The sequence below is a fragment of the Colletotrichum truncatum genome (assembly GCF_014235925.2).
Source record: "Colletotrichum truncatum strain CMES1059 chromosome Unknown Contig_0001, whole genome shotgun sequence".
NCBI classification, from domain to species: domain Eukaryota; kingdom Fungi; phylum Ascomycota; class Sordariomycetes; order Glomerellales; family Glomerellaceae; genus Colletotrichum; species Colletotrichum truncatum.
In genome coordinates, this window is record NW_027222398.1 from 4,236,381 (window position 1) to 4,262,355 (window position 25,975).

At 48.9% G+C, this 25,975-nt stretch overlaps 8 protein-coding genes across 8 annotated transcripts; 1 reads left to right on the forward strand and 7 right to left on the reverse strand.

Moving 5' to 3' along the window:
- Positions 1–1,780: 1,780 nt before the first annotated feature.
- On the reverse strand, positions 1,781–3,280 carry CTRU02_201162 (exopolygalacturonase X; the record flags this gene model as incomplete). Its single annotated transcript, XM_070203806.1, has 4 exons — positions 1,781–2,402; positions 2,439–2,458; positions 2,509–2,628; positions 2,708–3,280. The coding sequence occupies 4 exons, from the start codon at positions 3,278–3,280 to the stop codon at positions 1,781–1,783; spliced, it is 1,335 nt and encodes a 444-aa protein (XP_070062388.1).
- Positions 3,281–6,271: 2,991 nt separating this feature from the next.
- CTRU02_201163 (malate synthase) lies at positions 6,272–8,016 on the reverse strand (the record flags this gene model as incomplete). The annotated part of the gene is made up of 4 exons (XM_036726190.2): positions 6,272–6,505; positions 6,564–7,115; positions 7,177–7,601; positions 7,656–8,016. 4 exons carry the CDS (start codon positions 8,014–8,016, stop codon positions 6,272–6,274), a joined length of 1,572 nt encoding a protein of 523 aa, XP_036581872.2.
- A 406-nt stretch (positions 8,017–8,422) lies between these two features.
- CTRU02_201164 (zn 2cys6 transcription factor) lies at positions 8,423–11,136 on the reverse strand (the record flags this gene model as incomplete). Its single annotated transcript, XM_036726191.1, has 10 exons — positions 8,423–9,033; positions 9,105–9,276; positions 9,340–9,515; positions 9,598–9,746; positions 9,802–9,926; positions 9,980–10,542; positions 10,603–10,719; positions 10,802–10,854; positions 10,921–11,037; positions 11,096–11,136. 10 exons carry the CDS (start codon positions 11,134–11,136, stop codon positions 8,423–8,425), a joined length of 2,124 nt encoding a protein of 707 aa, XP_036581873.1.
- Positions 11,137–12,211: 1,075 nt separating this feature from the next.
- CTRU02_201165 (tim barrel metal-dependent hydrolase) lies at positions 12,212–13,154 on the reverse strand (the record flags this gene model as incomplete). The annotated part of the gene is made up of 2 exons (XM_036726192.1): positions 12,212–13,033; positions 13,092–13,154. The coding sequence occupies 2 exons, from the start codon at positions 13,152–13,154 to the stop codon at positions 12,212–12,214; spliced, it is 885 nt and encodes a 294-aa protein (XP_036581874.1).
- A 798-nt stretch (positions 13,155–13,952) lies between these two features.
- Positions 13,953–15,311, reverse strand: CTRU02_201166 (uncharacterized protein; the record flags this gene model as incomplete). The annotated part of the gene is made up of 1 exon (XM_036726193.1): positions 13,953–15,311. The coding sequence occupies one exon, from the start codon at positions 15,309–15,311 to the stop codon at positions 13,953–13,955; it is 1,359 nt and encodes a 452-aa protein (XP_036581875.1).
- A 2,456-nt stretch (positions 15,312–17,767) lies between these two features.
- On the reverse strand, positions 17,768–19,981 carry CTRU02_201167 (alpha-N-arabinofuranosidase A; the record flags this gene model as incomplete). The annotated part of the gene is made up of 6 exons (XM_036726194.1): positions 17,768–18,190; positions 18,252–18,506; positions 18,567–18,737; positions 18,808–19,017; positions 19,079–19,781; positions 19,839–19,981. 6 exons carry the CDS (start codon positions 19,979–19,981, stop codon positions 17,768–17,770), a joined length of 1,905 nt encoding a protein of 634 aa, XP_036581876.1.
- A 1,580-nt stretch (positions 19,982–21,561) lies between these two features.
- CTRU02_201168 (cytochrome P450) lies at positions 21,562–22,589 on the forward strand (the record flags this gene model as incomplete). Its single annotated transcript, XM_036726195.1, has 3 exons — positions 21,562–21,889; positions 21,939–21,974; positions 22,030–22,589. 3 exons carry the CDS (start codon positions 21,562–21,564, stop codon positions 22,587–22,589), a joined length of 924 nt encoding a protein of 307 aa, XP_036581877.1.
- A 983-nt stretch (positions 22,590–23,572) lies between these two features.
- CTRU02_201169 (peptidase m14) lies at positions 23,573–24,943 on the reverse strand (the record flags this gene model as incomplete). The annotated part of the gene is made up of 1 exon (XM_036726196.1): positions 23,573–24,943. The coding sequence occupies one exon, from the start codon at positions 24,941–24,943 to the stop codon at positions 23,573–23,575; it is 1,371 nt and encodes a 456-aa protein (XP_036581878.1).
- Between the last annotated feature and the right edge of the window lie 1,032 nt (positions 24,944–25,975).

Sequence of the window (25,975 nt, forward strand, 5' to 3'; positions counted from 1 at the left end):
CCTATTGGTTGAGGGATGACGTTTCATCTAGCTCACAATAGGCTCAAATCAAATACATGCGGGGGGGCCAATCGGCAATTCCTATCAAATTTGGAAGAGCCGCAAGAACCATGAGGAAGAATGCGGGGTGGTGTGCCGGTTTAGGAACGGACAGCAAAAGTTGATGCTTCATTGGGTTAAGGAGCTGTCACGTTACAGCCAAGATGGTACTTTTCTCGACAGATTTGTATTCTCCCTAATTGGAAACGGTTATGAGCCGGAAGCGGGCATGAAAGCGGCGCCTTGGGCTGCAAGATCTAACTCAACGTCAGCCGGTCTCTGGCACTTGATAGTTGCAGGCTTCCATGTCTCCAGATTAACCCAGGCCTTCAAGATATAGGTCATCAGACCATTCGCGCGAAACGAACACATTCACAAGGCAATTGCCTGGTGGTGTTTAAATGTTCTTCGAGCAAAAGTAAATTGAGAAATTTAGCATCTAGATGATCAAATGTAGCAAATAGTGAAATTAACCTCAAAAACACGGAGACAGAAGCAGCAATCCGTTATCTAAAGTCTGATCTGTTTTCATGTTATGCGCCTGCTATGATAACATAGGCTGTCGTAATAATTCCGGACCTCCGAACTTACTCTGCCGCGCCTCTGCCACGTGGTTTCGTAACAAGGAGGGTATAGTCAGGGCAGACTTTATTAAGGGCTGTTGCCCAGCTCGAACAGGTTTACTAGGGGCTATTAGACGAGACAGCCGACACCCCGATGTAACTTACATGTGCGGTATACAGACGATTTGGGCTCCTCTAGTACTACACCGACCGATATGGAGGGAGAAAATATAAGAAGTAGCTACATATTCAAGGAATAGAAGATTAAGAACTAGCTTTTTCATAGAGTATGACTTATTGCACCTCAACTATTCCATTCTTGGCTAGAAAGAAGACTATATGATAATTGTTAGTCGCGGGTCAGGGATTATACATTTATCCGGTCTCAAAGGAATGATTGAGTCAGGTCACCTCGAATTGAGCCAGCTGAGTTCTATGGCTTGAACTAAGGACTGCAATTTGATTGGCTCTTCTAGCCTAGAGCCTTTTCAGGAATATCGGTCGCAGCGGACTTTCGCATGGCAAGGTTATTAAAGTTACCGCGTCTAGTGCATACGTCGCTGTGAGGACTTGACCCAACCGCGCAAACTTCCTTGACAAAAGCAATCGGCGGAGTCCTTACGCTCGTCAGCAGGCTAGTCAAACAAACACAACCTATCCACGAAACTCCGCACTGCAGCATTGAGTCTTCGCCTTGGGAGTGCCCAAACTCCGAAATCGTAAAGCATAGGGGTTTTCCCGATTTTACAGGGCCGCCCTTACCAATGACATACCGAATCCACTTATATAACTAGAGCCATGTTACGGTTGCCGGCTAAAGCAGGAGCCTCCTCGTTAGGTAACTGCGGCCGAGCTCTGCCTGCTTATGTAAACATCGGTGCTTTCAGTCGCAGGAGCGGGTCTATCACGTGACCTTGCGACCGGAGGTCGGCAAAGTGGGCCTGCAAGTCCGGAGCCGTCACCACAGTGTAAATACTTGACACAACCTTTAATTAATACTACTCTAGGTCATTTAGTGTGGGTGGCAGGCCTCGCCGGCCCGTCACGTGGGCTGACGGCCGCCACCACTGGTCTTAGCCAGCCTCCACAGCCCTCTAGCCAGTTAGTTAGTTCTTCCAAAAACAACACCACTTTTCCCCATTCTGAGCGTTCTGTGCTGGTTTCGCCCACATTTAGTCTCAAGCGGGCACGCAGCCCCGACCACCAAGGTTCAACAACGACTCGTCTACATATCTGCAGGCCCAGTATTGTTCTTGGGTTCCTGGAACAGTAATAGTGATGTTGTCCGCGCGGATGTTCTTGCATGTCTGTATGGAACCTGTTAGCACATCCGAAGCACAATGTTTTTTTCGGAGCTCACTTACGCCAGGGCCACTGCAGATCAAGTCACCGGCACGAGGGGCGTTCTTTGAGTTGGTTGTAATGGCAAAGTTCTTGAAAACAATGTCGGAGATGTTCATCTTGGAGGGGAACTCGGCGCAGCGAGTGGCGTTCTTCTCTCCGTAGCACTGGTCAATCTTGATGGCGTTGTCATTGTTGGTGCCATAGAAGCCGTCGTAGGTGATGTTGCGAACGTATCCAGCTCCACCGCCGCCTGCCAGATCGGGCTGGAAGTCGGTTTCAGCACCCGGCCACACCTTGATACGAGCAGAATCAGCGGCGCCGTTGAGAGTGTTGTTGTAGATGTACACATTCTCTACGATGTCGAAGCTCTTAGGATACTGGCCAAGGGAGCCAACAGAAATACCGTGAGACCCAAAGCATGTGAGGCCCTGGATAATGATGTTTGTGCTGTTGGGCTTAAATGAGACGCAGTCATCATCATGCTCAACCCAGGAGTTCTGGATGATGATATTCTAGTAGATGTTAGTAGATATACCTCTAATGAAGGCGAGGGGGCTTATACGTCTGAGATGTAAGTATCCCATCCATCTAGATTCTTTGCCTCGTAACTGCTGGTAGACCGGGAATAGATGTCGAAATCTGAGATCAGAACGTCGCTGGAATTCATAATGAGGTTGTGCCACTGAGTTCAAAGTTAGCCCAAGAACATATAAAGTGAGCAGCCTAGTCAGTTGCCGATCTAAACTGGCAAGCGCGCTTACCTTGGCAGAGTTGCGCATCTTAAGACCGGTAATTGAGCCACCGCGCAGACCGTCTGTCAAAAGAAGAATAGGGCGGATCAAGGTTCTGTTCGTGTCGAAACGGTCGTACCAGTTCTGACCATTGCCATTCAAAGTACCGACTCCGGCGCCGTAAATGTTGACGTCCTCGCCACCAATAACCCACTGGCTGGCGGCGAACTGGTAGTCATACATGAACAGCAGAGGCAGCCAATGATCGACATCATCGCAGAAGTTGATGGTACCAGTGATGGCAATGTCAACGTGCTTAAGGAAGCGAAGGTCCATCGGCGAGCAGACATTGTATTCGCTGTCTAGAACGATGGTACCGCCGTTGTTGCACTCATGCATGGCGGCCATGATCTTGGGGGTATCATCGCGACCCTTAGTACAGCTAGGCTTCACAAAGCAAGTCTTCGTGCGAGGAGTTGACTTCGGGATAGCCTTGTAAGGCTTAATGGGACCAGGCTGAATGTCAGGCCGAGGGATGAAGTCTCGTGCCTGGACAACAGTCGATGCCAAAGCGGCGACAGCAAGGGTTACCGGTAGCTGCATGGTGAAATGTGTTTTGTCGCCGGTCCCTGAAAGAAATGGATGGAGTGAAGCGCACAGGAGAGGGTAGCATCGAGAAACTTTGGCTAGAGATCTATACCACTAATAACTGAAAACCACCCACCGCCATCGCTGCAATATCAACGAGAACTTGGAGTTGCTCGGCTTGTGGAGTCATCTCCAAATTGTCTCCGCCGAACATGAGTTTTTCCGACCACAAGTGAACCTTGACTCTATGTAGACGAGGTCGGCCAACGTTTTCTACACCTGCACCAGTACAAATCGAAATGGATTTTCTTGCCTCCTCACGGATACCTTGCAAATATCATGCGGGGAAAGAGGGTCAAAGCAGGGGATAGGAGTTCTCGGTTCGAGGGGTCAAGCTCATCCGGCATCACTCAAGCTTGCTCGGCATGGGGTTATGGATACCACGCACTCAGCCGCCACGGGGGTGAGCCAGTTTTGAGCGACCGTCGGCCAGTTCTACGGACGTGTGGTTGGTGGAAAGATATGAATTTCCCGTCATTATCAATTCGACCGAAACGTACGTTTAGTTGGGTCTGCCAAGAGGCTGTTTATCTTGGCTTCCTCTTGGCAAACGCATAACTGTGGCTCGTTCATCTGTTCAACCAACACCGTTTTAACCGCTTCCCCACCTCATCAAACTCAAGTTTGTTACCCCGTTTCTTCATCCGAATTGCTCGAGATGGAAGAATGGAAGTCTTGGAGTGTAGTTGGAATTCGTTACAGAGCCGCGAATTAACGTAGTAGCCGCTCATCACGACTTTTGTTACGCGGACAGCCGATTGGAGCAACGCCCGCACGCAATGCAAGGATTGTGCTTCAGTGACAAGGGGTGGGCTGCACCAAACAATCCCAGCCTCCACCCATGTTTCCCCATGTTATCAATTGCCTACGACGCGTACTCTTCCCCAGGATTGATTTCGTTCGGGAACAAGGCCACCAATGCGAGGCCATGCCGTACGAAGTAGCTGGTCCCAGCATCAGCCCTAGGTCTCCATTGTAAGCGGGGAAATTAACATTGGCACAACTCACCCTACTTCTCGTAATGGTAGCCGCATGTTGTCCGCCCAATTCAGTTGATCTTACTTCATACAAGGCACCATCATGATGAAAGCCCATCGTTTTATGGTGGGTTTTCTGAAGTTCATTTTGAAAGATACCGGTCTGTAAAAGGCTCCATGCAGCCAGAACCAGACAAATGGTTGTAACTGTCTGGATAGCCCACTTGACGAAAGAGTTCATGCCATTCCTATAGAGCACTGATGTTGAGGCGGCTCAGCACTTCTCTACTTCTGGAAATGATCAGTCAAAGTCTTACATGGGGAAAGCATGTGTGGAACACCCACAGCAAACGTTTCCACATGCAAATTGTTTAAAGCACATGGTGACCTAGTCCTAAAAGATTGATAGCGGTCTGATTGGTTAAGATAGATACCCAAGGTAATGGTAGAATCATCGTCTGGTTGTAGCTCCCTTTCTGGAAGCAGTGGCTTGTCGCCATGAAATGCAGGTTGCCGACTTAACCGAAGACCCTGACATTATCCGTTCATTCCAACTAATGCACGGCTCAGCATCCGCCCGGAAAGCCGGACCTTGGCCACTCGCTCCTCGAGACCATCCGCCTTTTCACATTATCTGGTTTTCTGTGCCTGCACTTTCGTGTTTCCTAGGAGCTTTGTCTTAGATCAAAAGTCAGAATCAAACCTCTGTGACAGAGTAGTCGCACCTCCCTGTCACATCTGTAAATACGCTAGCTGCACATGCTCAGCGTTAACGGACCTGGCAAGTAGGTAGTGGGTATCAGTTAGCGAAACCAGCGAGGCAGATGAGGCATTACCTACAATGAGAGTAGTCGATTACTATCGGAGGCCAAAGTCCTATCCCCATGGTTCTATCGCTAAATGAGGGATAAGTTCTCGTCCTACGGCCTATGCGTAGTGTGGCTCTCGGTTGAAAAGAGAAAAGAGAAAAGAGACGACGAAATTACCATTCTCACAAACTAACCTATTTTATTGCTCGAGGTAATCTCAGAAGGTTACAAGTCATGATATTTCTCACGAGGCCAGCCTACTCCAGCCTTTCCTAGGAACCATGTAACAGTAACAACTCCTTTAAGAGGTGATGCTAATAATCAAAAGCGCTTCATGGAAAGAACGGTTCGCTATAACTATTTTATTCTTCGTAAATAGTTGAAAGCAAGATGGGTGAAATTCTTTTCATACAAATTCGCTTGGGTTTTGATGTTCCAAAGTAGAATGGTGGATCTGAAGCAGAGGGCGAGTGCACCTTCGCAAGTAGACACAGAATGAGGCGATGAAATTCAAACCATATCGCTTGATTGGTTCTGATTAGGAATGAGAAAGCCGACATCAACAGCTCGTGTCCTGTGTTTCGCTTGCCCGATGGACCTTGAGATTGTGGAGGCGGTTACCCAGCATACCCGCTTTCAGGCGGACTCAACATCGTGGCGTTGTGGCAGAGTGGTCTAATGCGCAAGACTAGAAATCTTGTTCCTTCGGGAGCGTCTGTTCGAATCAGGCCAACGTCGATTCTTTTGTTTTTAGTTGCACTGTCAAGGCGGATATGTTGATAGAATCTATACTTTTTACAAAAAATGACCCAACGTCTTGTTGTGGTACTAATGCAAATGCTCGTGTCAATTCTTCTATTCATTACCCGCACGGACAATTGGACGTAACAACCACCTAGTCTAGCCCTTAGAAAAATAAAATGTGTTGATGCAATCGCATCACTTAAGAGAGAAATGTAAAAGCAAAATTTCTCGTTTGTTATGCATAACAAAATGCAAACCGCTGCGTCAACCACCAACCTTAACCTTTCCATAAATCATCCAAAAAAAATCACACAATTACGACTTCCCTGACGGACCCAGAGAAGTAATCTCATCATAGAGAAGACTAGAAAAGGATGTTAGTACATATATATGGGAGTTGTCATGAACAGGAAGACTCACGTTGTGATGAAATCAGCATAATCCTCGCCTGTTACCTGCGGTTGAAGATATTTCGCCGCAAGCTCGAATTTGTTGTTCGCTGGAGCGGAACTTGAAAGCTCTTTGGTGAGTTGATCAAGAGTGTTCAACACATATGTCTTATCGATCTTGGTGCCCTCAGCAGTGCTAGCGCCATGTTTGACCCATTGCCACAGCTGCGTGCGAGACACCTCTGCAGTTGCAGCATCCTCCTATAAGAATGTTAGATATCTGCTCGTTCTCTACCAGTTATACTCGGAAAAATCTTACCATCAAATAGTTAATAGCGCTGCAACCAACACCGCGGAGCCATCCCTCCATGTACGCCACGCAAATGTGTAGGTTCTTCTTCACGCCATCGTCGGTGATCTTGCCGGGAACAACGGAGTTTAGGAGGTCATCGCGAGTGACGCTAACCTTGGATCGGACAAAAATCTGATTGGGCGTCGGCATGTGCTCGTTGAAAACCTCGCTCGCAATGGATGCCAGTGCCGGGTGCGCAACCCAGGTACCGTCGTGTCCGGCCTTGACCTCGCGTAGCTTGTCCGCGCGGACATTATCCATCGCCTTTGCGTTGGCAACAGGGTCGTCCTTTCTGGGGATGAGAGCGGCCATGCCGCCCATGGCGTGAACGCCACGACGATGGCATGTACTGATCAGCAGCTTCACGTAAGCGTCCATGAAGGGAACGGTCATGGTGACATCTGAACGGTCAGGAAGGATAAAGCCTGGTCTGTTGCGGAAACGCTTGACAAAGGTGAAAATGTAGTCCCATCTGCCGCAGTTGAGACCAGAGCTATGGTCTCTGAGTTCGTAAATGATCTGTGGGGGTTATGTTAGTATACTTCATCCGCTGGGTTTGGTCAGGCAATGTTGAACTCACCTCATCCATCTCGAACACGGCGCTAATAGTCTCAATCAACACAGTTGCTCGGATCGTACCCCGAGGAATTCCGAGGTAGTCCTGGGCCATGTTGAAAACGTCGTTCCACAACCTGGCCTCAAGGTGAGACTCCATCTTGGGCAGATAAAAGTAGGGGCCGGCTCCTCTCGAAATCAACTCCTTCGCGTTGTGAAAGAAGTAGAGACCAAAGTCGAAAAGTGCTCCCGACATGGGCTCTCCGTCTACAGTAAAGTGCTTTTCATCCAGATGCCAGCCGCGGGTACGGCAAATCAAAGTTGGCAGAGTGCGGTCGGTTCTGAGTTTGTACTCCTTTTCGCCCAATTTGAAGTCAACCTGACGACGGATAGCGTCGTACAAATTTGCTTGGCCTTGAATCATGTTTTCCCAAGTCGGTGCATTCGAGTCTGGAACTTGTTAGTCATTTTTTTCCCCTATTGATAGAACAGTGTAAATCATACCCTCAAAGTCTGCCATGTAGGCCCAAACGTCAGAGTTGAGTGCATTCACAACCATTTTGCGGTCTGTGGGTCCGGTAATCTCAACTCTGCGATCAACCAACCCAGGTGCGGGTGTTGCGCCCCTCCAAGTATCGTCATCACGGATGTGCTTGGTTTCGGGCAGAAAGTCAGGTAGTCTGCCTTGGTCGGTCTCAATCTGACGTTGTTGTCTCAACTTGAGAAGGTGTTTGCGAGTAGGCTCGAAACTGCGGTGAATGATTGCCAGGAACTTGGATGCATCTTTGGTCAGGATGAGACGAGAAGCTTCGTTGCCAGCCCCGAGGACAGCAACGCTGTCCAACGCAGAAGTCTGTTGTGCCATTTTCAGATTGTAAAACTCAGATAATTGCTGAATAAATAATGTGATTCTCTGAACGTATTATTGAGTCTAATCTACACTTACACAATCGAGGACGAGTCTTAAATATATATGATGCCGATAATTGACTTCAACTGAAGCTCGGCTCTGTTCCGATGGTGTTTAATTCTCTCATGGGGAGTCATGGTGAAGCTCGGCTCCAGATCCGAAACCATGGCGTTCGGCGTGCGGATGATACCCGATTGGCCCCACTTTACCACAACTGCCTTATCAGAGTAGTCGCGGTCGAGCGGATACGTCTAGTTGATTGTCAATCATGCGTTCATCATTCAACCTCGGGTTTCTGGCGAAAAGGAGTATTTTCGGAATTGTGTTGAAACATTTGATTTATTGGCTCGAATGTGACTCTTCATGACCCGTAACCTCCGGGTGCCATCATCTTTTCTAACTCGGCCCAATCCAGTTGATCAACTCCGGTAAGCGGAAGTGAAGGATCGTTGAAACTGGCATAAATTCCTTCAGCTTCCAAACTGAACTCTTGGCCAAGACTTCCATTTAGATCCAACCCAAATAGCGTGTCAGGGTCATAAGACTCTGTTGAATCTGTACCAAACATCTCTCCATCCCACGACGGCTGAGTCGAGGGGCTGGGGTCAGGAGGCGATAAAACTACTTGCGACCCCGAGCTGCCTTCCCCTGATTGTCCTGGTGTCCCTTGCTCATGAGCCCCTCCGGCTCGGGTCGGACGAGAGGAACTCTCAGAATCCTTCATCTGAACGTCATCCTTTTCGGGAGGGGGATATCTGGAGGCCCAAACGTGGGCTTGTAATTGCCTGATTTCTTTCAGACGGTGTGATGCTGCGTTGTTACCTGCACTAGAGAGATACTCCAAAACCTCTACAGCTTGATGCAGTTCTGGAGGTGGCGGCTTCTGGCTGTCATTTTTGTGAGCGAAGCCGCGCATAATGAGAACAAATGCCGCTGAGAATGCAGCGTCCAAATCGAAAAATGCAAAAGGAGCTGGGAAGGAGTTAGTGTTTCGTAATGAGATAATCAAATGCCAGGTTCCGTGGCGACCACTGAATACTGACCGATTTCATCTTGCTTCTTCATGGCGTATAAAATACGAATAGTCCGTAGGGCTGCCTCATTGCAAAGCAAACATAGCTGCGATATAGCTGGCGTGACAATCTGCTTTTGTGTGTCTTGAACTTTGTCTTTGACCTTTTGGAGGAGAACAGGTCTAATACAAAGAATAATAGCCTGAAAGTTCGCACAAAACATTAGCGAATGGAAGACGAACTGAAAGAAGGACGGATCACGTACCTGGAATAATCTGAGGTAGAGTGATGAACCTGCTCTCGTGACTTCGAGTTCCTTATTCTTGAAGTCTATGGCAATGTTGGCTGGAATGGACCGTCCAGTGTCGTATAATGACTGGAGAACATTCCGCATCTTTTTGATCAGATCGCCCTGAGACAAAGCCCCGTTACTGTATAGTGCTGTGGGTCAAAATTGTTAGTATTCAATATGAAACAGAGGAACCAACTGGTATATGAATGTAGCGAGAGGACCAAAACTTACACGTCATTATCTCAGAAGTGGCACGGGCAATCCGTACGTTGATATTCAACGCTTCAGGGGATTCAAAACCAGGTGACGGGCCAGGAAGGTCAAAGGTTATTTGTCTGTCATCGACAGATGCCGGCAAACCAAGTCCTGCAGAGATTCGTCTATGGCCATGTCAGCTCGGTTTCTTTGCTTGCTCCACTATAATATTGAACTTACTGGTCGAGCATATAGACAGTCCACCAAATTCGAGTTCGATGTGCCCTTTCTGAAGGAAGACATTGCTGCTCAGAAAACGGCAAGTTGCAGCCCAACGTGAGAGCTAGTCGTACAGCTGTACCAACCTGTTTAAATGTTAATGTGCGTTTCAGTGAGAATGTCAAGAATTGCTCCATACAAAGAAATATGAATCCTTCTTTCTGTCGCACCACTGGAGATAAGTTGTTGCAAGACACAAAATCTCAACAGCAACTATGCCATACTCGCTAATGCTATGAAGTGGTGGAAACCGCCTCATAGCTTCGGCAAAATAGAATGCTCCCGGAGGGCCGTCGTATATCCTCCTGTCCGCTTCCATTAACTTTCCCATAGCCATCACCAGCATGTATTGTGTGAACCAGGGGCTGTTCAGCTGTTTGGCTCGAGTGGCTTGGTTTTGAAATAGTAATGTCAAGTTGTCTGCAAAGGTTCGCTGGTCGATAAAATGTTGATTTCCGCTCATATAGTCGTTGAAAAGGCCAAGAAGACGATTTGATTCGGCTTCCGTGGGCATGGTCTGAGGAGGGATGCCCCTAATCAACTCCTCGGTTGAGGTCCATTCTGGAGTGAAGGGGGCATCTTGTTGGTTCTCATGCGAGTTGCTCTCAGGGGAGTCCTGCTCCGGAGAGTCTCTGCCTGAATTATGAAATAGATTCCTGACGCGTTGTTCAAATAGCGGACCAGGAGCGCGTTCTATAGAGGCTTTTGTACTTGTGAGTATTGTGTTGTCATCAAAGGACGGTGGAATGTAGTTGTACTAACAGTAGCTTGGAGGTGGAGGTACCTCGCCTGTTGGTTCTGTAGGAGCAATGCCAAGTGTATTTTCCAAGGCGACTGAAACCCCGCCTTGCGTTGGAGCGGGTGTTGATTGTTTAAGCTCTGTAGCAGCAACGCAGAGTTAGAGCTGTCTTACAGATGCTGCATTGCTTGTAACAATATCAAGATACATCATGTTGCCTACCTCTGATTTGCGACTCATATCGAGTTACGGTTGCCCTAAGCTCCTGGACATAACTAATTGATATGTCAGCCACATCCTTTGGGTACTTTATATCAACATCCAGAAATGCAGTGGCTCACGCTTCAGAGTATCGTTGGCGGCCGGCGCCGAATTCACAGTCAAGTTTGTTTCTGACACAATTGCGACAAGGCTGCTCGCCTGAACATTTCACCTTGCGACGCCGACAAGTGTTGCAGCTAAGTTACTGGTCAGTGGCACGTCGTGAGATGAGGTCATGAGGTCATTGAGACTGACGCGTTCGCCGACCGTTGTTTGCCAGGCGGTTGTTGAGGCATTGCGTTCAAATCAGCTCGTGTGGCGTCGCTCAAAGGCAAGATACAGAATCTCCTCAGCTGCGACGGGATATTATTAAATCGTCACGGTCGTCTCAATTGAGGCGCAAAAGTCTGCCAACGCCGACAATGTGGTCGGTGGGTAGCCAATTAGAACACAGTAATGAACAACGAAATGAGGGGTGCCACGGAATCGTAGCCCGGGTTACCGACCCCCGGTAACGTGACGCACGTCATAACCAGTGCTGTTACCCCGGATATATGCAGGTCATCCTTATATACATTATAATGCAACGATGCAGTATCCGACGCCCGATCACATGATGCTATTTTCTCCCTTGGCTAGTGAAGATGAAATAACAACTAAATAAATCTAGAAGTAAAAAAAGGCTGTCAAGGCCTTTAACATACAGACACAAATTCTATGCTGTAATCATCGTGACGTGGGCAGCACGTGTGTCCATCATCGTAGTTCAGACGGACGAATTGTCAAGGTTAAATTCCCTGGGAACAAAGGATATTTGTAGGTGTGCATCGGTGTGCAGCACAGGCCTTCGGGGCCTGCCCGGATTTCATGTCGGCCAAAAGGGCCGAGCTCAGATTTATTTCGAAATGCTTGGTAGGCACCTCTGATATTGTACCCCTAATGCCAGCTTCAGAAACGTCATCTTGTTGCCCAAGTTTCATTCATGCTTGTAACAGATATTTTGCGGTGCGGCAGACGGATTGAAAGCCGAAAATGGAAGAAGCTCGGTTCACTCTCCGATGTCAACGTCCCGATAGTGGGCTTACTCCGATGCCGGTCTTCGAAGCCGCAGGGTAGGCCCTTCTTAACGGCCTCAGAGGCTGACCCCGCAACAATTGCATACTCCCCGAGTCTGTCACATCTCTCGACACAATTTACATAGCCCTTCATTCAGAGAGTCTATTTGGGTTACATTGACATGAACCAACTCCGATTGCCGGTCAATCGTGGATGACCCATAACTGCAGATCATGTACCATACCCTAAGACAACGGGAGGATTGTTCAGATTGTTTGATAAGCTATGCCAATAATCTTATAACGATCGGATTGATCAATCCTTGCCTTCATACCTCCAAAGATGTCGCGGGTTGTGAACCCACAACTTCTCTATCAACTCTTTGTCACCTCCACACCATTCAATGCAGCGGTCAATGAAACTCGGAATGTCAACAGTTAAGAAGTCCTGTTGCTGAAACCTGTCCCCACCAGGGTTTTTCGGAGGCCCGCCGACATGAGGCCAGTCGCTCGCCCATACAATTTTTTCTGGAGCTGTCTGGAGCAACTCTCTGACATATTCGTCTAGACCTGGTGTTGTCGGGAACCGATAAGTCCCGCTTAGTTTAATCCATGCATGACCGGAATGTAGAGCTTGCAAAATAGCCTGCCTCCCCGCTGGATCTAATCGTGGATTTGCCGGGTCGGGATAGCCGAGGTGATCGATCACTACGTCGACTCCCAAAGTTGGAGTTATGGACAAGATGTCCGGATACTGATTCATCGTCCCAAAGATTTGCAAAACCCATCCTCGGCTTCGAATTCGGTCTGCGTGGGCGTTCAATGTAAGCCTCAAAGATTCTTTATCGGGTGTCGCGCCAAAGCTCCACAAGTTGAGACGGACGCCGACAACCCCTGCCTGGTGAAGTTCGTCAAGCTCCTCTTCAGTAACCGCTTCGGGGTCGATACAGGCGATACCTCGCCCTTTGCCCTGCATACGATTTAGAGCGTCGATTATGCTTCGGTTGTCATTGCCGTATATCGATGCAGCCACAATAACTGCATGTTTGATGCCAAGGCCATCTTCGAACTTGACAAGATCATTCACGTTAGCCCTCTTTGGCGTAAATGGCCGGCTTGGACTAAAAGGAAATTCATCCTTCATTTTATTACGTCAGTGATCATCAACTGAAAGTACATGCTGCAGATGTTACTACCTCATCGATAACATGGACGTGCGAATCCCAGGCTTCCGCCGGAAGTTTCGGAACTCGCAGCATGGTAGTTTTCAACTTTGACAGCGATTGCTCAGTAACCTCACATGTAGATCTGGTAGATGTCGACTGACTAGTAGCCTTGTTCTTAAGATTATGATTCTTCGAAGAGTATCAATGATCAGAACTTTCTCATCAAAGCAGCGTTGTATATCCACAAGTTGCGAGTCTGTGTAGGTGGTTGTGACAAGATGAGGAGAACATTTGGTGCGTCTGAGGATGCGCAATTACCGCCCCAAAGTCTAATTTGATTGGAAACTTATGGGTTTCTCACGTGCGCTCTCAAAGTCGGATTGGCTTACCTACTAATTAGTAGCCATGGAAGACAAGTCGAAGCGGGGTAGCATGATCAACGTCATTACAACAAAAGCCAGCCATGTCGCTGACAACTATAATAGTCCGTTTACTTAGGGGGACTTTCGACCCAAGTTAGCTGTAATATTTCACGCGTGGCATTAGGAGCTTCTCAAACTATTGCTTCCACATTCGAGGCATGCATCACAATTGAGGAACTTGGATAAGCTTTCGAGTAACAGCGCTGTAATTCTCGGGTTTTTCTAAGGAAATGCTATGATACGGATACATGCCCACCAAATCTCACCAATATCTACAAAGCAAAAAACAAAAGTCGCCAGTGTCTTGCAATCATCGACGGCAAAGTCTCCTGCATCATCCCCTTTTTTGTTCCTTCAATTGATCGAAGCCCAACGTCTCCTGGGAAGACAACCCAGACTCAAGGTGGTGGTATCAGATTCGCTGCTTTGTGGGTAGGGCACTCTCAATGTCGTTGTCTTGAGAGCATGTTTAAGCTCTCTGAGTAGGGGCGGGAGGAGCACCGGAGGGAGGAGGGCCGGTGGGAGCAGGGCCGCTAGGGGCAGGTCCGCTGGGAGCACCCTCAGGGCGAACACCAGAAGGGCGAGGACCGCTAGGAGCAGCGCCGGAAGGGGGAGGGGGAGGAGCACCAGTGCCAGAGGGAGGAGCAGGGCGAGATGAGTTGGCCTCACGACGCTGCTGCTGAGGAGCACCAGTAGGAGCACCGGAGGGAGGGGGGCCGCTGGGACGAGCACCGGTGGGACGAGGAGGAGGGGTGCCAGAAGGAGCTTCACCTTCAGGACGGACGCCAGAAGGAGGAGGACCGCTGGGGCGAGCACCGCTGGGGCGAGGAGGAGGAGTGCCAGTAGGCTTCTCAGCCGGAGCAGACTCGTCAGCAGCGCGGCGGGCATTGCCAGTAGCAGCAGGGGGAGCGCCGGAGGGAGGAGCTCCAGAAGGAGGAGGACCGGTAGGGTGGGCACCGCTAGGGGGAGGACCAGAGGGGGCACCCTCAGGGCGGACACCAGAGGGAGGAGGGCCGCTAGGACGAGCGCCGCTAGGACGAGGAGGAGGAGTGCCGGTAGGCTTTTCAGCTGGAGCGGACTCATCAGCAGCGCGACGAGCATTGCCAGTAGGAGCGGGGGCGCCGCTAGGAGGAGGACCGGAAGGCGGTGCTCCCGAAGGGGGGGTGCCAGAAGGAGGAGGGCCGGTAGGAGCAGCACCGTCAGGGCGAACACCAGAGGGAGGCGGGCCGCTGGGACGGGCGCCAGACGGAGGGGGCCCTGAAGGCTTAGCGCCAGCGGGAGCAGACTTTTCGGCACGGCGGGCGTTGCCAGTAGCAGCAGGGGGAGCGCCGGAGGGAGGGGCTCCAGAGGGAGGAGCTCCAGACGGGGGAGGACCGCTGGGGCGAACTCCAGAAGGAGGCGGGCCATTGGGTTGAGCACCAGAGGGAGCACCTTCGGCGTCGAAGTTGCCATGGCCACCAGGGGAACCAGTTGGGCGGGTTGCACCACTGGGGAAGTCGGTTGGGGCACCGCTAGGGCGAGGAGGAGGAGTGCCAGAAGGAGGAGCACCGCTTGGGGGGTTGGGGTGGGCTGAGTTCTGACGACGGTTGAACATGCCACGGCGACGAGCTGGGGGAGTACCGCTGGGAGGAGGTCCATCGGGCTTGAAGGTTCCAGTCGGGCGCGGGGGAGGGGTGCCGCTCGGGGGAGCTCCACTGTCGTGGGGCTGGGGAGGGTGGCCGGAGCCGATGGGGGCCGGGGGCGCGGAGCCAGAAACCTGGGGCGCCGGCGCCGCTGAGCTAATGGCCGCGATGGCGGTAACGAGAGCGAAAATGTAGTTGGAACGCATCCTGGCGAACTAATGAAGGTGAAAGCTGAGAAAAGATAGAAGGCGTAGCTAAGGAAAGAAAGGGGGTTTTGGATAAGGAGATTGTTGTTGAAGAGAAAGAAGAGATATTGATGAGATGAGTGTGGTGATGAGAGGGGAAAAAAGAGTTGGAATTGTCGGACATCTTGACTGTTTATATCTTATTTTTTTCATCAACGACTACGCCAACTTTTCATATTGTACAAGGCATAACTGAGCACGTCTTTGCCTCCCGAAGCTGCTGTCAACGCGGCTCAGGTCCACAGTCAACTGATGTCCCCACGATGTTCTGGGGCTGTCAGGTAACATGCTGTGACACTATGATCGCAGACTACGGAAGAAGGCTCCATTGCTGCGGAGCTGGACAATGCTTGACTTACAACGGCTAGTCCCATTGGCATGTATGCTTGCGTGGCTCCCGCGCCATCAATCGCTGTCAGTCCCTGTCGGATGGTGTCAAGTTGAGTGAGGCGGTTCCATTGGGGGCCAAGGGTCAACCCTCGACAGGAGGTGTTCATCGGGTCTAGAGCATCTGAGCTGTGAAATCGATTGGCATCCCGTCGACGTTTGTTTCGAAACGTCTGGTTTCGGGCATTGCGGCTTGTTGCTAGCTTGCCCCTTGTCGAGACGGCTGGCAGCTCGACACGCAAGCCCGCCCACTTCCCGAATTAAGATCCTGGGTAGCGCCCCGAAGGGCTGACCGCCGCCAGGGCCAGGGACGGACAGGCCAACCACATTGAGGAATGTGGCGAGGCCATATTTCTTTGAGACAATATCGAACTCCTTATTTTTCCATAGTGCTAGTGTATTGAATGCAACAAGAAACATCGGACGACGTCGGCCGATGTTTCCCAGACTGGTGTTCGGAGATGTGTAGACATCAGATTTTCAGTGCATGACAGCGGCTGAGAGTTGGACAGAGGAAAGCCATAAGCGATGAAAAGTTCAATGCGTCCTCTGGACTAAGAAGATGACGTGGATTCAAATTCAGCTTCTTTCTACGCTACGTATGGATGTCTATTCTTAGAAGAAGAAATGTTCGTCACCAAGTTGACTCGTCCCAATTAGGAGCTGTCGTCCTCAAGTGGAACTCCAAAGGCTCTAGTGGAGTGAGATGATGAAACCATTAGTTCGAACATGGCAACGTATACCATAATCAACTTGATTCAAGCTCTCCTAGGCCGTCGATCAACCGAAATGTGGGAAAAGAAAGCGGCCATGGTTAGCTGCGAGAATCCACAGTCTGAGCCAATGGCGGCAGCACTTTAGCTTCATGCACGGAAGCATAATTGACGGAGACCATCACACCATTACGGAGAATATCGTACTATGTACGGATCTACATCTCTAAGTTTATCCATCCAGTCATTAATTGATATGTGGGTTTTCTCTTTGATGATGATTGCCGACATGAGTTCAACCAAGTCCCGCCGAGGGATTCATCTAACAGAATGAGGTCCGAGAACGGACTAGGTGTCATGCCGTGACTGCTGTAAGTTCTTCTTCATGTAATTGCCACCAAACACACGATTAATTGCTGCATACCTAGGGTGCATTCAGAACTTCCTCGGAGAGGCAGTTCCGCTTATTTGCCCCTGATCATCTTATAAGGTATCATTCATCTGGAGATACAACATTCCGCCATTTTGCCCAAGTCTCAACTAATGCAGTAAATAGTAAGTTTGTAGATCCTTGAGACAAGGCAGAGATTTAGGGGGAAGCGTAGATTTCTTTTCGATCCTCTTCAGTTCTTAATGACGTCTCCCGGTTGAAGCGAATAGACCAATCTTGACCAAGCAATCAGAAACAGATCTAACGCTTTGACAATATAGCATCTCAATATTCCAGATTATTGGTGCGGTATTTGTCTGGGTTAATCTGTTGCCCGCATACTACGGTGTGGACGGGATATTTCGTTCCCCCACATGTACCGGACCACGTATGATCGCTGACCGATGCAGTCCCGGAGCACTGAACGTCCCTAGCAGTAATATTTAGACCTAGCAGCTTCAAAGTAACCCTTAATTTAAATCAAATATTTTGTCATATCCTGTATGTTTTTGTAAGCTGTTCGTTCTTACTTTCTCAATGTCACGGTAAACGGTATGGATTTGTATCGAGGTAACATTTAGCAAAGCACCTTGCCAAAAGGAACGAACATCATCATTCCAGATTAAGCGTCATTGACATTCTCCGTAATTATGGCTTCTATGTAATATGCTTGACAATAGAAATGCTCCCTTATGCTAATGCGTTGTCACTACTCGCCAACCCTGCACATTCTCAATGTGGCACATCATAATGACACAGAGTGTCGGCGAGGCATTCGACATGGGGTTTCAATGGCCACAAATGAGGAGTACAAGGTTAAATTTTCACCCTCTTTTCATTCTTGTTCCGTCTACACTTATGGTAGTAAAGAATTCTCCCTGCTCTGCCTAGTTCTTGGCTTTCCACTCCAAGACAGCCACTGACCACTGAGGAAGAGTGAATTCGAAGCCGTTTCTTCCCGCCTCAAGTTCTAGCAATTCCTTTTGAACAACGTCAGGCCCATCAAAGAAGTTCTGCGAGAATGCGTCCGGAGCTGTCAAAACGGTAAGGCTGGCTTTGGATCCTTTGTTTGCGTCAGGGAAAACGACATTGAATGCCTGATCATCTGTCGAGTTGTACACAGCTCCTTTCCATACATAAGTGTTAGCATCTTCGTTTACTCCCGCAACCCAGTATCCTGGGCCATAATTCTCAGAGTTCTTCACGTCAAGAACTTTGGTCAAGCGATGTTGAGAGAATAACGACATGACATGGAAACTTGTCGATCGAACGGTAGCTGAAGTATTCGCATTGAAGGATATCATGTTAGGCTAGACATGGCTTGCAGTTAGCACGCTAGACTTTTCCTAAGATAGCAATCTAGTATCTCACCCTCCATTGAAACTCATTGATGTTTTGAAGTAACGGGGCGAATGCGGCACCGTAGACCTTGTCAGGATTGCGTTCTGTGCCAATGTAGAAAATGGCTTCAGCCACGCTAGCAATCCACCATGGCCGCAGGCGGTGATTGCTCCACAAAACCTCGTTGCCATTGTCCCTGGCGACACCGTACTCGCCAACGAGGATCTTGTGGTCCAATGTATAGTTGTCAAAGAGAGTGAAATTTCTCACTGCACCATCGGGATTCTAGAAAGTCCACGTCAGCGTAATTCAGTAGGGAGAATAAGGGGCCAGGGACTTCATTACTCCATAGTCATGGTAGTCTAACGCAGCTCCATCTGGAATGGGGTCCAGCTCAACGGTCGATGAAAGGATAGTGAGGTCTGGATAGCGTTCGGAAATCGCATCGAAGAACATTCTAAATCGGTACGCATTATATGAAGCCATCCCACTGGAGAAGTGATCTTCATTGCCCACCTACATAGCCGAAGTCAGATCAAACACCACCTTGACATCACAAGCCGGAAGAATAGAGGGCTTAACTTACACCCACGAACCTCAGTTTCCAAGGCTTTTCGTAACCTAGTGCCGCTCGCTTGGCGCCATATTCTGTTGAAGCATCGCCAGTCAAGAATTCTATCTCGTTCAAAGCATCATCAATATAGACATGCAATTCGTCTTCGGGGATCACTGATCCTCCTAGATATAATCCTGCGAAGACGATCAGGATTGGCTCGGCGCCCAGGTCATCGCACCACTGAAGTCGCCATTAGCGAACTGTTCTACATGAGCTTTCGCCTTTGTGAGTCTTATTTTACCTGCATGTATTCAATCAGACCAAGGCCATCTGTGTTGAAATACCGCCATGCCCCCATACGGCCGGGGCGGTCAACCAAATCTCCTAGCGTTTGATTCCATTTCCAATGGCTGCCAGGCTGTGAGCCTTGAAGGTTGTTGCCGCCTGGAAGACGAATAAAGCCGGGTTTGAGTTCCTTGAGTGTCTCCATGAGATCAATGCGCAGACCGTTGGGGCGGTCATTATATGTCGGAGGGAAGAGGCTAATGAGGTTGAAATGCAGGGCCTGTTCGTCTCTTTCCAGAGTGTAGGTTAGAGTGAAATTTGTTTCATGACCGGCCGCCACCTCGGGGTTTAACTTGAATTCATGTTCGGTCCATTCGTCGGAATTGGAGTTAGAGGGAATTTCGGTTGAAGCATAGGTCTCTCCTGTTTCCGAACTGCGGAGAGCCGCAGTGAAGTTGCCTTTGAAGTCACCCAAGACCCAAAATGTCCCAGTATAAGTCTGTGGTTTGACATCAATTCCCCAATACCCAGGGTTTGATAAGCCAATCACCTCGCCTGCCTTTCCTGTAACAGAAACGGAGACCGGCAAAGCAGGGGAAACCGGAAGGGAATCATGAGAAAGTGCAATAGTAGCAGTACCAACTGGCTCCCATGGAAAGAGGGTTGACTCCATAAACTTGTCGCCTTGGAAAGCACGGTTCCGAATCAGCTCTGCGTAGCTAGGATGAGTTAGCCAAAGTGAATGTATTTTTTTGATCATTGCCTACAACACTCACAGACCTCCATCTCCGGAGTAGTTGATATCTTCAAACATTAAGCCATACTGAAGTGATGCGGCTTCTTTGCCCCCATCCTTGGATACTTGAACAGTGATGGCCGTAGCGACAGCCGCAGATAGCAGTAGACGCGTTAGATGCATGGTGATATGTTTACGGAGTTTGATGGCCGAGACATAAGAGCACACATTATGCCTGTTATATTGTTACATCTAAATGAAAAGACCTTCCTCATTTGCGCGCATGGGATCAGCCGGAGATCGTCAAGTCGGTATAACTCTGAACGAAGAGAGTCGAACCTGAACTTCGCCAGAACCCCCGCAATACAAGATATGTATCCACAGAGCCATTTTTCTGCGCTGCATAGTCCAATTAAATAAACCTTGAAGCCCTCAACGGCGATCCTACGTAGTATGTGATGGCACCTTACTTGGTCGAAGGAGTATAATGCAGGTCTACTGCGGGGTATGAGGGGGTGTTGGCTGGCAGCGCTTGTAAGATGGTAGTATTCGAGTTGCTAATGCGGAGGTAACAGGCAGTCAGTTAATAATGACATGAGAGTCCTGCTAGTAATGCCGAAAAATCAAGTCACCAAAGCCAAGCTTGTTCGAGTTTTCTCAAAGATGCGGGGGGCTGAGGGTGCGGATGTTGTACACTTTAATTGGGTGAAGTCAACGAACCCACGATTTCAACAAGTTCACGCATTTTGCTTTAGGATTATTTGATTATGGATACTTATACCGGTCACTAAACCAACCATGTGCTGGCTCTGCAAAATTGTAAGCTGTTTTCAAGGCTCTGTTAACATCACAAGGATCAAGAATGTTCTGATTGTCACAAAAGCTGGCGTAAAAGCCATTAAGGTTTTGGGTGACTATTTATGACCAAAGCTTGAAGATTGCACAGATTAAATTTCAGTCACAGAATTGAAAGTTTCAGGGCGATGGACCGACTTCATGCACGGCGATGGGTAATTGTACTTGCAACGAGGAGATCAACCTGGAAAGAGATATGCAGCTACATGATCTAACTCACGACGCCTTCTTGCCCAACTATCGGTCACGTCTCTAATTTTCATCACTTTAAATGCGTGTTGCTGATTCCACGATACGTTTGCACTCAAAATTCAAACAAACAGCACATGGCTGCATGTGCCAAACAGAACAGAAGTTACTGTGACATTCGTACCTTGAAACGAGGTGGATATTCAACACACTTCAACAACATAGTTATTTGATCACCTGAAAGCTCATCAAGGACAACGGCTATTCGGAGTTAGTTCACCGGCGCTAGGGGGTTGCAAAAAGATCTGACAGTTTCTACACTAAATTCTTCTGGAATGCCAGTGTAAAGGAAACACGGAGTGGATGCCGCGCAAAGGGACTCGAAACAGCGGGTCCAGCCCCTTACACAGCGCATAGTAGCCCTATGGCGTTCCCACAGCTCCCTGAACTTACAGTTTCTCAGGGGAACTCCAGCACAGGGTGAGCCCAGTAAGCTAGGGCACACATTAAACTCCATTGGCTGTGCTATACTTAACTTTTCTCGGACCGGCCCCACAGACCGGAACGGTGCAGCCACGCTGCCTGCAGCTGAATTTTCTTTTCGGCGCGGCGCAGTCCTGTCAACCGCCACATCACGCACGCAATCTCACCCACATACCATCTACCTTATTCCTCCCACATTTGCCTTGCCCTTATTCATCTAAGGCGCCGGCGTGGCGATGCCTTCTCCGGCGCTTGGGGTACACAGCCTGTATTCCGGAATCCGCGCCTTGGCGCTTTTTTCCTTTTGGACAGTCATAATCACGTTACTCATAGCCGTCGCTGGCGTGATCGTAGTCGCCGTCTACCGGCTGGTGTTCCATCCTCTTGCTCGCGTACCTGGTCCTAGGTTAGCAGCTGTTTCCAACGCCTGGTACGCATACCAAGTACGCAATGGCCGGATGCTTGAGTTGGGCAAGACCCTTCATAAACGATATGGTTCTATGGTGAGGGTTGGCCCGAACGAGGTGTGGTTCGACTCCGTCGATGCGTTCAAGCAAATTTACAGTAAGTTGCTTCGGCACTCTCTTGATTTTATTTTCTAACTGGTGTAAAGGACCCGGCAGCGGTTATGAAAAATCAGATTTCTACTGTACGTTGTCATATTGATACCCCCTATGTCTGACTCATCTCATTGTGATCCATAGTGTCGACAGCTCTTCAGAGGCCGGATATCACATATACCCCTTTTCCGAATTTCACTTCTCCAGAGACTTTAGATCTTCTTTCTGAGCGAAATACTGCTCGCTATCGTCTTCAGCGTCGGCTAATTGGGCCCCTCTATCAAACAAACTACCTGAAGCGCCACGAGCCTGCACTTGATGCTGTGCTGTCCCGCGTCATATCCACCCTCCGTTCCCTCGACGGCGCAGAGATCGATCTCAAAGAATGGATGCACATCATCGCAGTCGAATCGCTCTCGGCTGTGGTTCTCTCTTGGTCTCCCGGCTATCTACGGGACAAGACAGACCAGTCATCCAGTAGCCACGGATATCTGGGCTGGCGCCGCAAGTCTGTCTTTGGGCTCTTCCCAGTCGCAGTGAAAGCGGAGCTGTTTTCAAAAGCTGCTGGCAGAAGTTTTGCAAATTTATGGCGCATAACGTACAAAACACCCAAGCACTTCAAGCCATTTCTTCACGGGCGTGTACCGCCAAGTGTCTCGACGAGTCACCTCCGCCCTTGCCAACAAGCATATCTCCAAGAATGACCGTAAGGATGATTTCTTGACAGATCTGATCCAACTCCACAAGGACAAGCCCGATTTCACGGAGACTTACCTCCGCCGCATGGCCATCACCAACTTTGGCGCCGGCCACGAGACGATGTGTTCGGCCCTAACCTCCATTATGGCGATGATCGGTTCCCATCCCGAGATTCAACAGCGGGTGTCCGACGAAGTTCGAACAGCAACAGACGACCCGAAGACCTACGATAACGCCATCCGTCTCACATATACGCAGGCAGCAATCAAGGAAGCCCAACGCTTGTATCCCGTGCTCGGGATGTCGCTGCCACGCACAGTGCCCCCTGAGGGTCTCACAGCCCATGATCAGTTTTTTCCGGCCGGTACTACCGTCGGTTGCAGCCCTGTATCATTGCATCGCAACACATCGATATTTGGACAAGATGCGGAAGATTACAATCCGGATCGCTGGCTGGATGCAGAAAAGGACGATAGGGCCATGGAGCGTTTTAATCTTACGTGGGGTGGTGGCGGACGGATGTGTCCCGGCAGACATCTTGCAGAGCTGGTTGTCTATAAGGCGATTCCAGCGTTACTAGAGCATTTTGATGTGGAAGTAAAGATGCCGCCGGAAGAGGAGATACAGTACTATTTCATGGCCATGCTCACTGGCGTCAAAGCTCGATTCATACCAAAGAAGGCCCAGTAGTGGTGGTAGCTGCCCGGCATATGTGTATCTACTGGCCAAATCTACATGTAGTGGAAGGATTGGGGATAAGATATGATGAATGTGGTAAGAGCCATGCCATGAGGAATGAAGAACACGATTAAAGGGCATGGATTACTGGGTATAGACCAAAAGGAGGCAGATTAAAATAGCATTTGTTAGGATTTTAACTACTCAATCTTGCAAAACCGTTACATTTTACACCAGCATCTAACCCGTCAATACCGTTATCATAGTAGTACCACAATCAGCTCCATCTTTTCATCCTTCATTTAGTTTCCTATTCGAGCGGGACCCTAGGAGGTTCGCTCTGAAACTCTTCTGACACTCCTAGCAGGAACCTCATATACCCTGCAGCAGCCTCGATCATGCCTCTTTTGTATTGCTCGCTGGTAGGGTAGTAAGGACAGCCGCCTCTCAGTGCAATGGCCTCGGCCTCCTCGTCTGACAACCCAAACTGGAACTTCAACGAGTAAACCTCGCGTTTTTTGTTGACAATATGCTGGCTGTAAGCCCAGTCGGTCGCTGTTCCAGAGGCTCCCAGAAAGAGCTTGCTCTTCTCTTTTACATCATGCTGGTGTTTGAATTCTTTACCATACACAACTTGCACCTGCTCGGCGATGTTGTAGGCGACACGATGAAATCTGTTCCTCTCCGTTTCCTTCATGAACTCGCCGTACGAGTATTCCGGGTCGCCACGCTTCCCGTCATAGGTTTCATTGCGCCAGTTTTGCGTGGGATCTAAGATCTGAACACCGCTAATATCCCATGGGTGGTTGATGGCACGAGAATTGGTACCGATGTTCATGTACCAGCGGATCTCAGGATGATTGTTAATAACCCAAGCAACGTTGCGGGATTCGGCCTCTGAAAAGGGCTCTGTACCGTGGTAGAGCTCATGCAAGGGGTTGTCGGATGCGACATCCGTGGCTTTCTTGCTGAATATGCGTCTATAGTCCCATGCAATGTCGAAGTTGCGGTCGATGTTTACACCTATTCCTCTCAATTTGGTTCCAAAGGGTGAGCTTTTACGCATAGTGAGATTCAGGTTCTTGCCCCAACAACTATCGTGACGCTGATCCCAGATAAGACCGTCCGGGTTGGTCATTGGGAGAATCATAATATTTTGCGACAATGCCTGTCGCACTTGATCATGTGTAAAGTAAACTCTGCCATAGGTGAGGCCCTTGGAATTTTCATAGGCGTAGAGAAGATCAGAGATAAAGTAAATGAGACTATCTGGGCCGCCGCGCTCGCGGCCTTGAAAGCCTGACGTAAGAAAGACAGTCTGGGGTATTTTTTCTTTGGTCGAAGGAGCTCGGCGGGGAGTAGGCAAAGGCTTGAACTTGATATGTGCTACTAGTGGAGCATACCCCCAGTAGCTCTTATAAGGCGCGTGGGTAAGAGAGACATCGTAGTGGCTCTCGAGGCTCTGTAGTGCGGATTCGATTTCTCTGGCATTCAAAATGGTATTGAAGCGTGAATCGGCTAGGTCAGATGTTCCTAAGCCAGTGGGAACAGTAGTACAGTTGTGAAAGCGATCAATGACGCTAATGGGAGCAGAGTCTGGCAGGCGCTGAGATTTTAGATGGCCGTTCCAAAATGGAAGTGTTAAGTAGAAAAGAAGAGCGTTAAATAGAGGGAAAGTCATGATAGCCCTAATAATTTCATTCGGGTTGGCGTAGGCCGTAGTCTTGGCAATAGTAACTTGTGTAGGTTGATGAGATGAAGGAAACGAGTCTAATCATCTAAGTTAACATAAAGCCCGGTAACCGATAAAATGTGTTTTATAAGTGAAGACGGATTTTAGTTATAATTTGCTAGCCAAACAGACCAGATTCGCACATTTACTGCATGTTCCCTACCTTGAGAGCCTTTCCGGTGCCTGCAATTGCGTTTAGTTCTATTCCTGAAGTATCTGCACACTGATTCCTTAATACGCTGAGTTCAGGCTTGCATTGATATTGGCTGACTGTGGCCTCGGTATAACTTTTCAGAAAGGAAAAGCTATGAGAACTGGGACAAGATCTACTGGCAGGATGGATAGGAGCGGGACGTAATGCGTGTTCTAAAGATCATCAATGACTGTTCTAGGGGCGTGTAGCGCATTCTTAGACCTATAGATCTCATTGAATTTTCCATATAAGATTTCCCAGAGCTTTTGAACGATTTTATAGGAAGGCTAAGAGGAAGCATCGCAGTTGAGATTGAGGCTTGCTTGGGTAGAATATGTACTAAAAAGCAGTGTGAAGCGTCACAGCAATAGGACGCAGCGACCTGGATGCGGAAGCTAATATCGAAATAAGAAACTTTCTATAATAAGTTCAATAAAGAAAATTTCCACTCTATTGGCTTCTTTGTAGCTATTAGAGTACTGAAATGGCTTTGATATCAATCAAGCTGGGCATTGCGGGAAGTATGTTACACCTTGAGGTTGCGGGTCTTATCAATCGAATTGCTTGAGGGCACCATAATGAATTATATCCATAAACAGGCATACTAGCTTTGCGTACTCTTGGAAAAATTGAATTTAGGTGGAAAAGTGCAAACTGTAATTCTTTCCCTCTTAATTCTTCATATCAGATGCTTAGTCCCCCTCATAGTTGTGAAGTTGCGAGTACCTGGGTATTCAGGGCTTCCGTACAGTGGTTATAGCAGCAATTTGCAGGATCCTCACTGGATA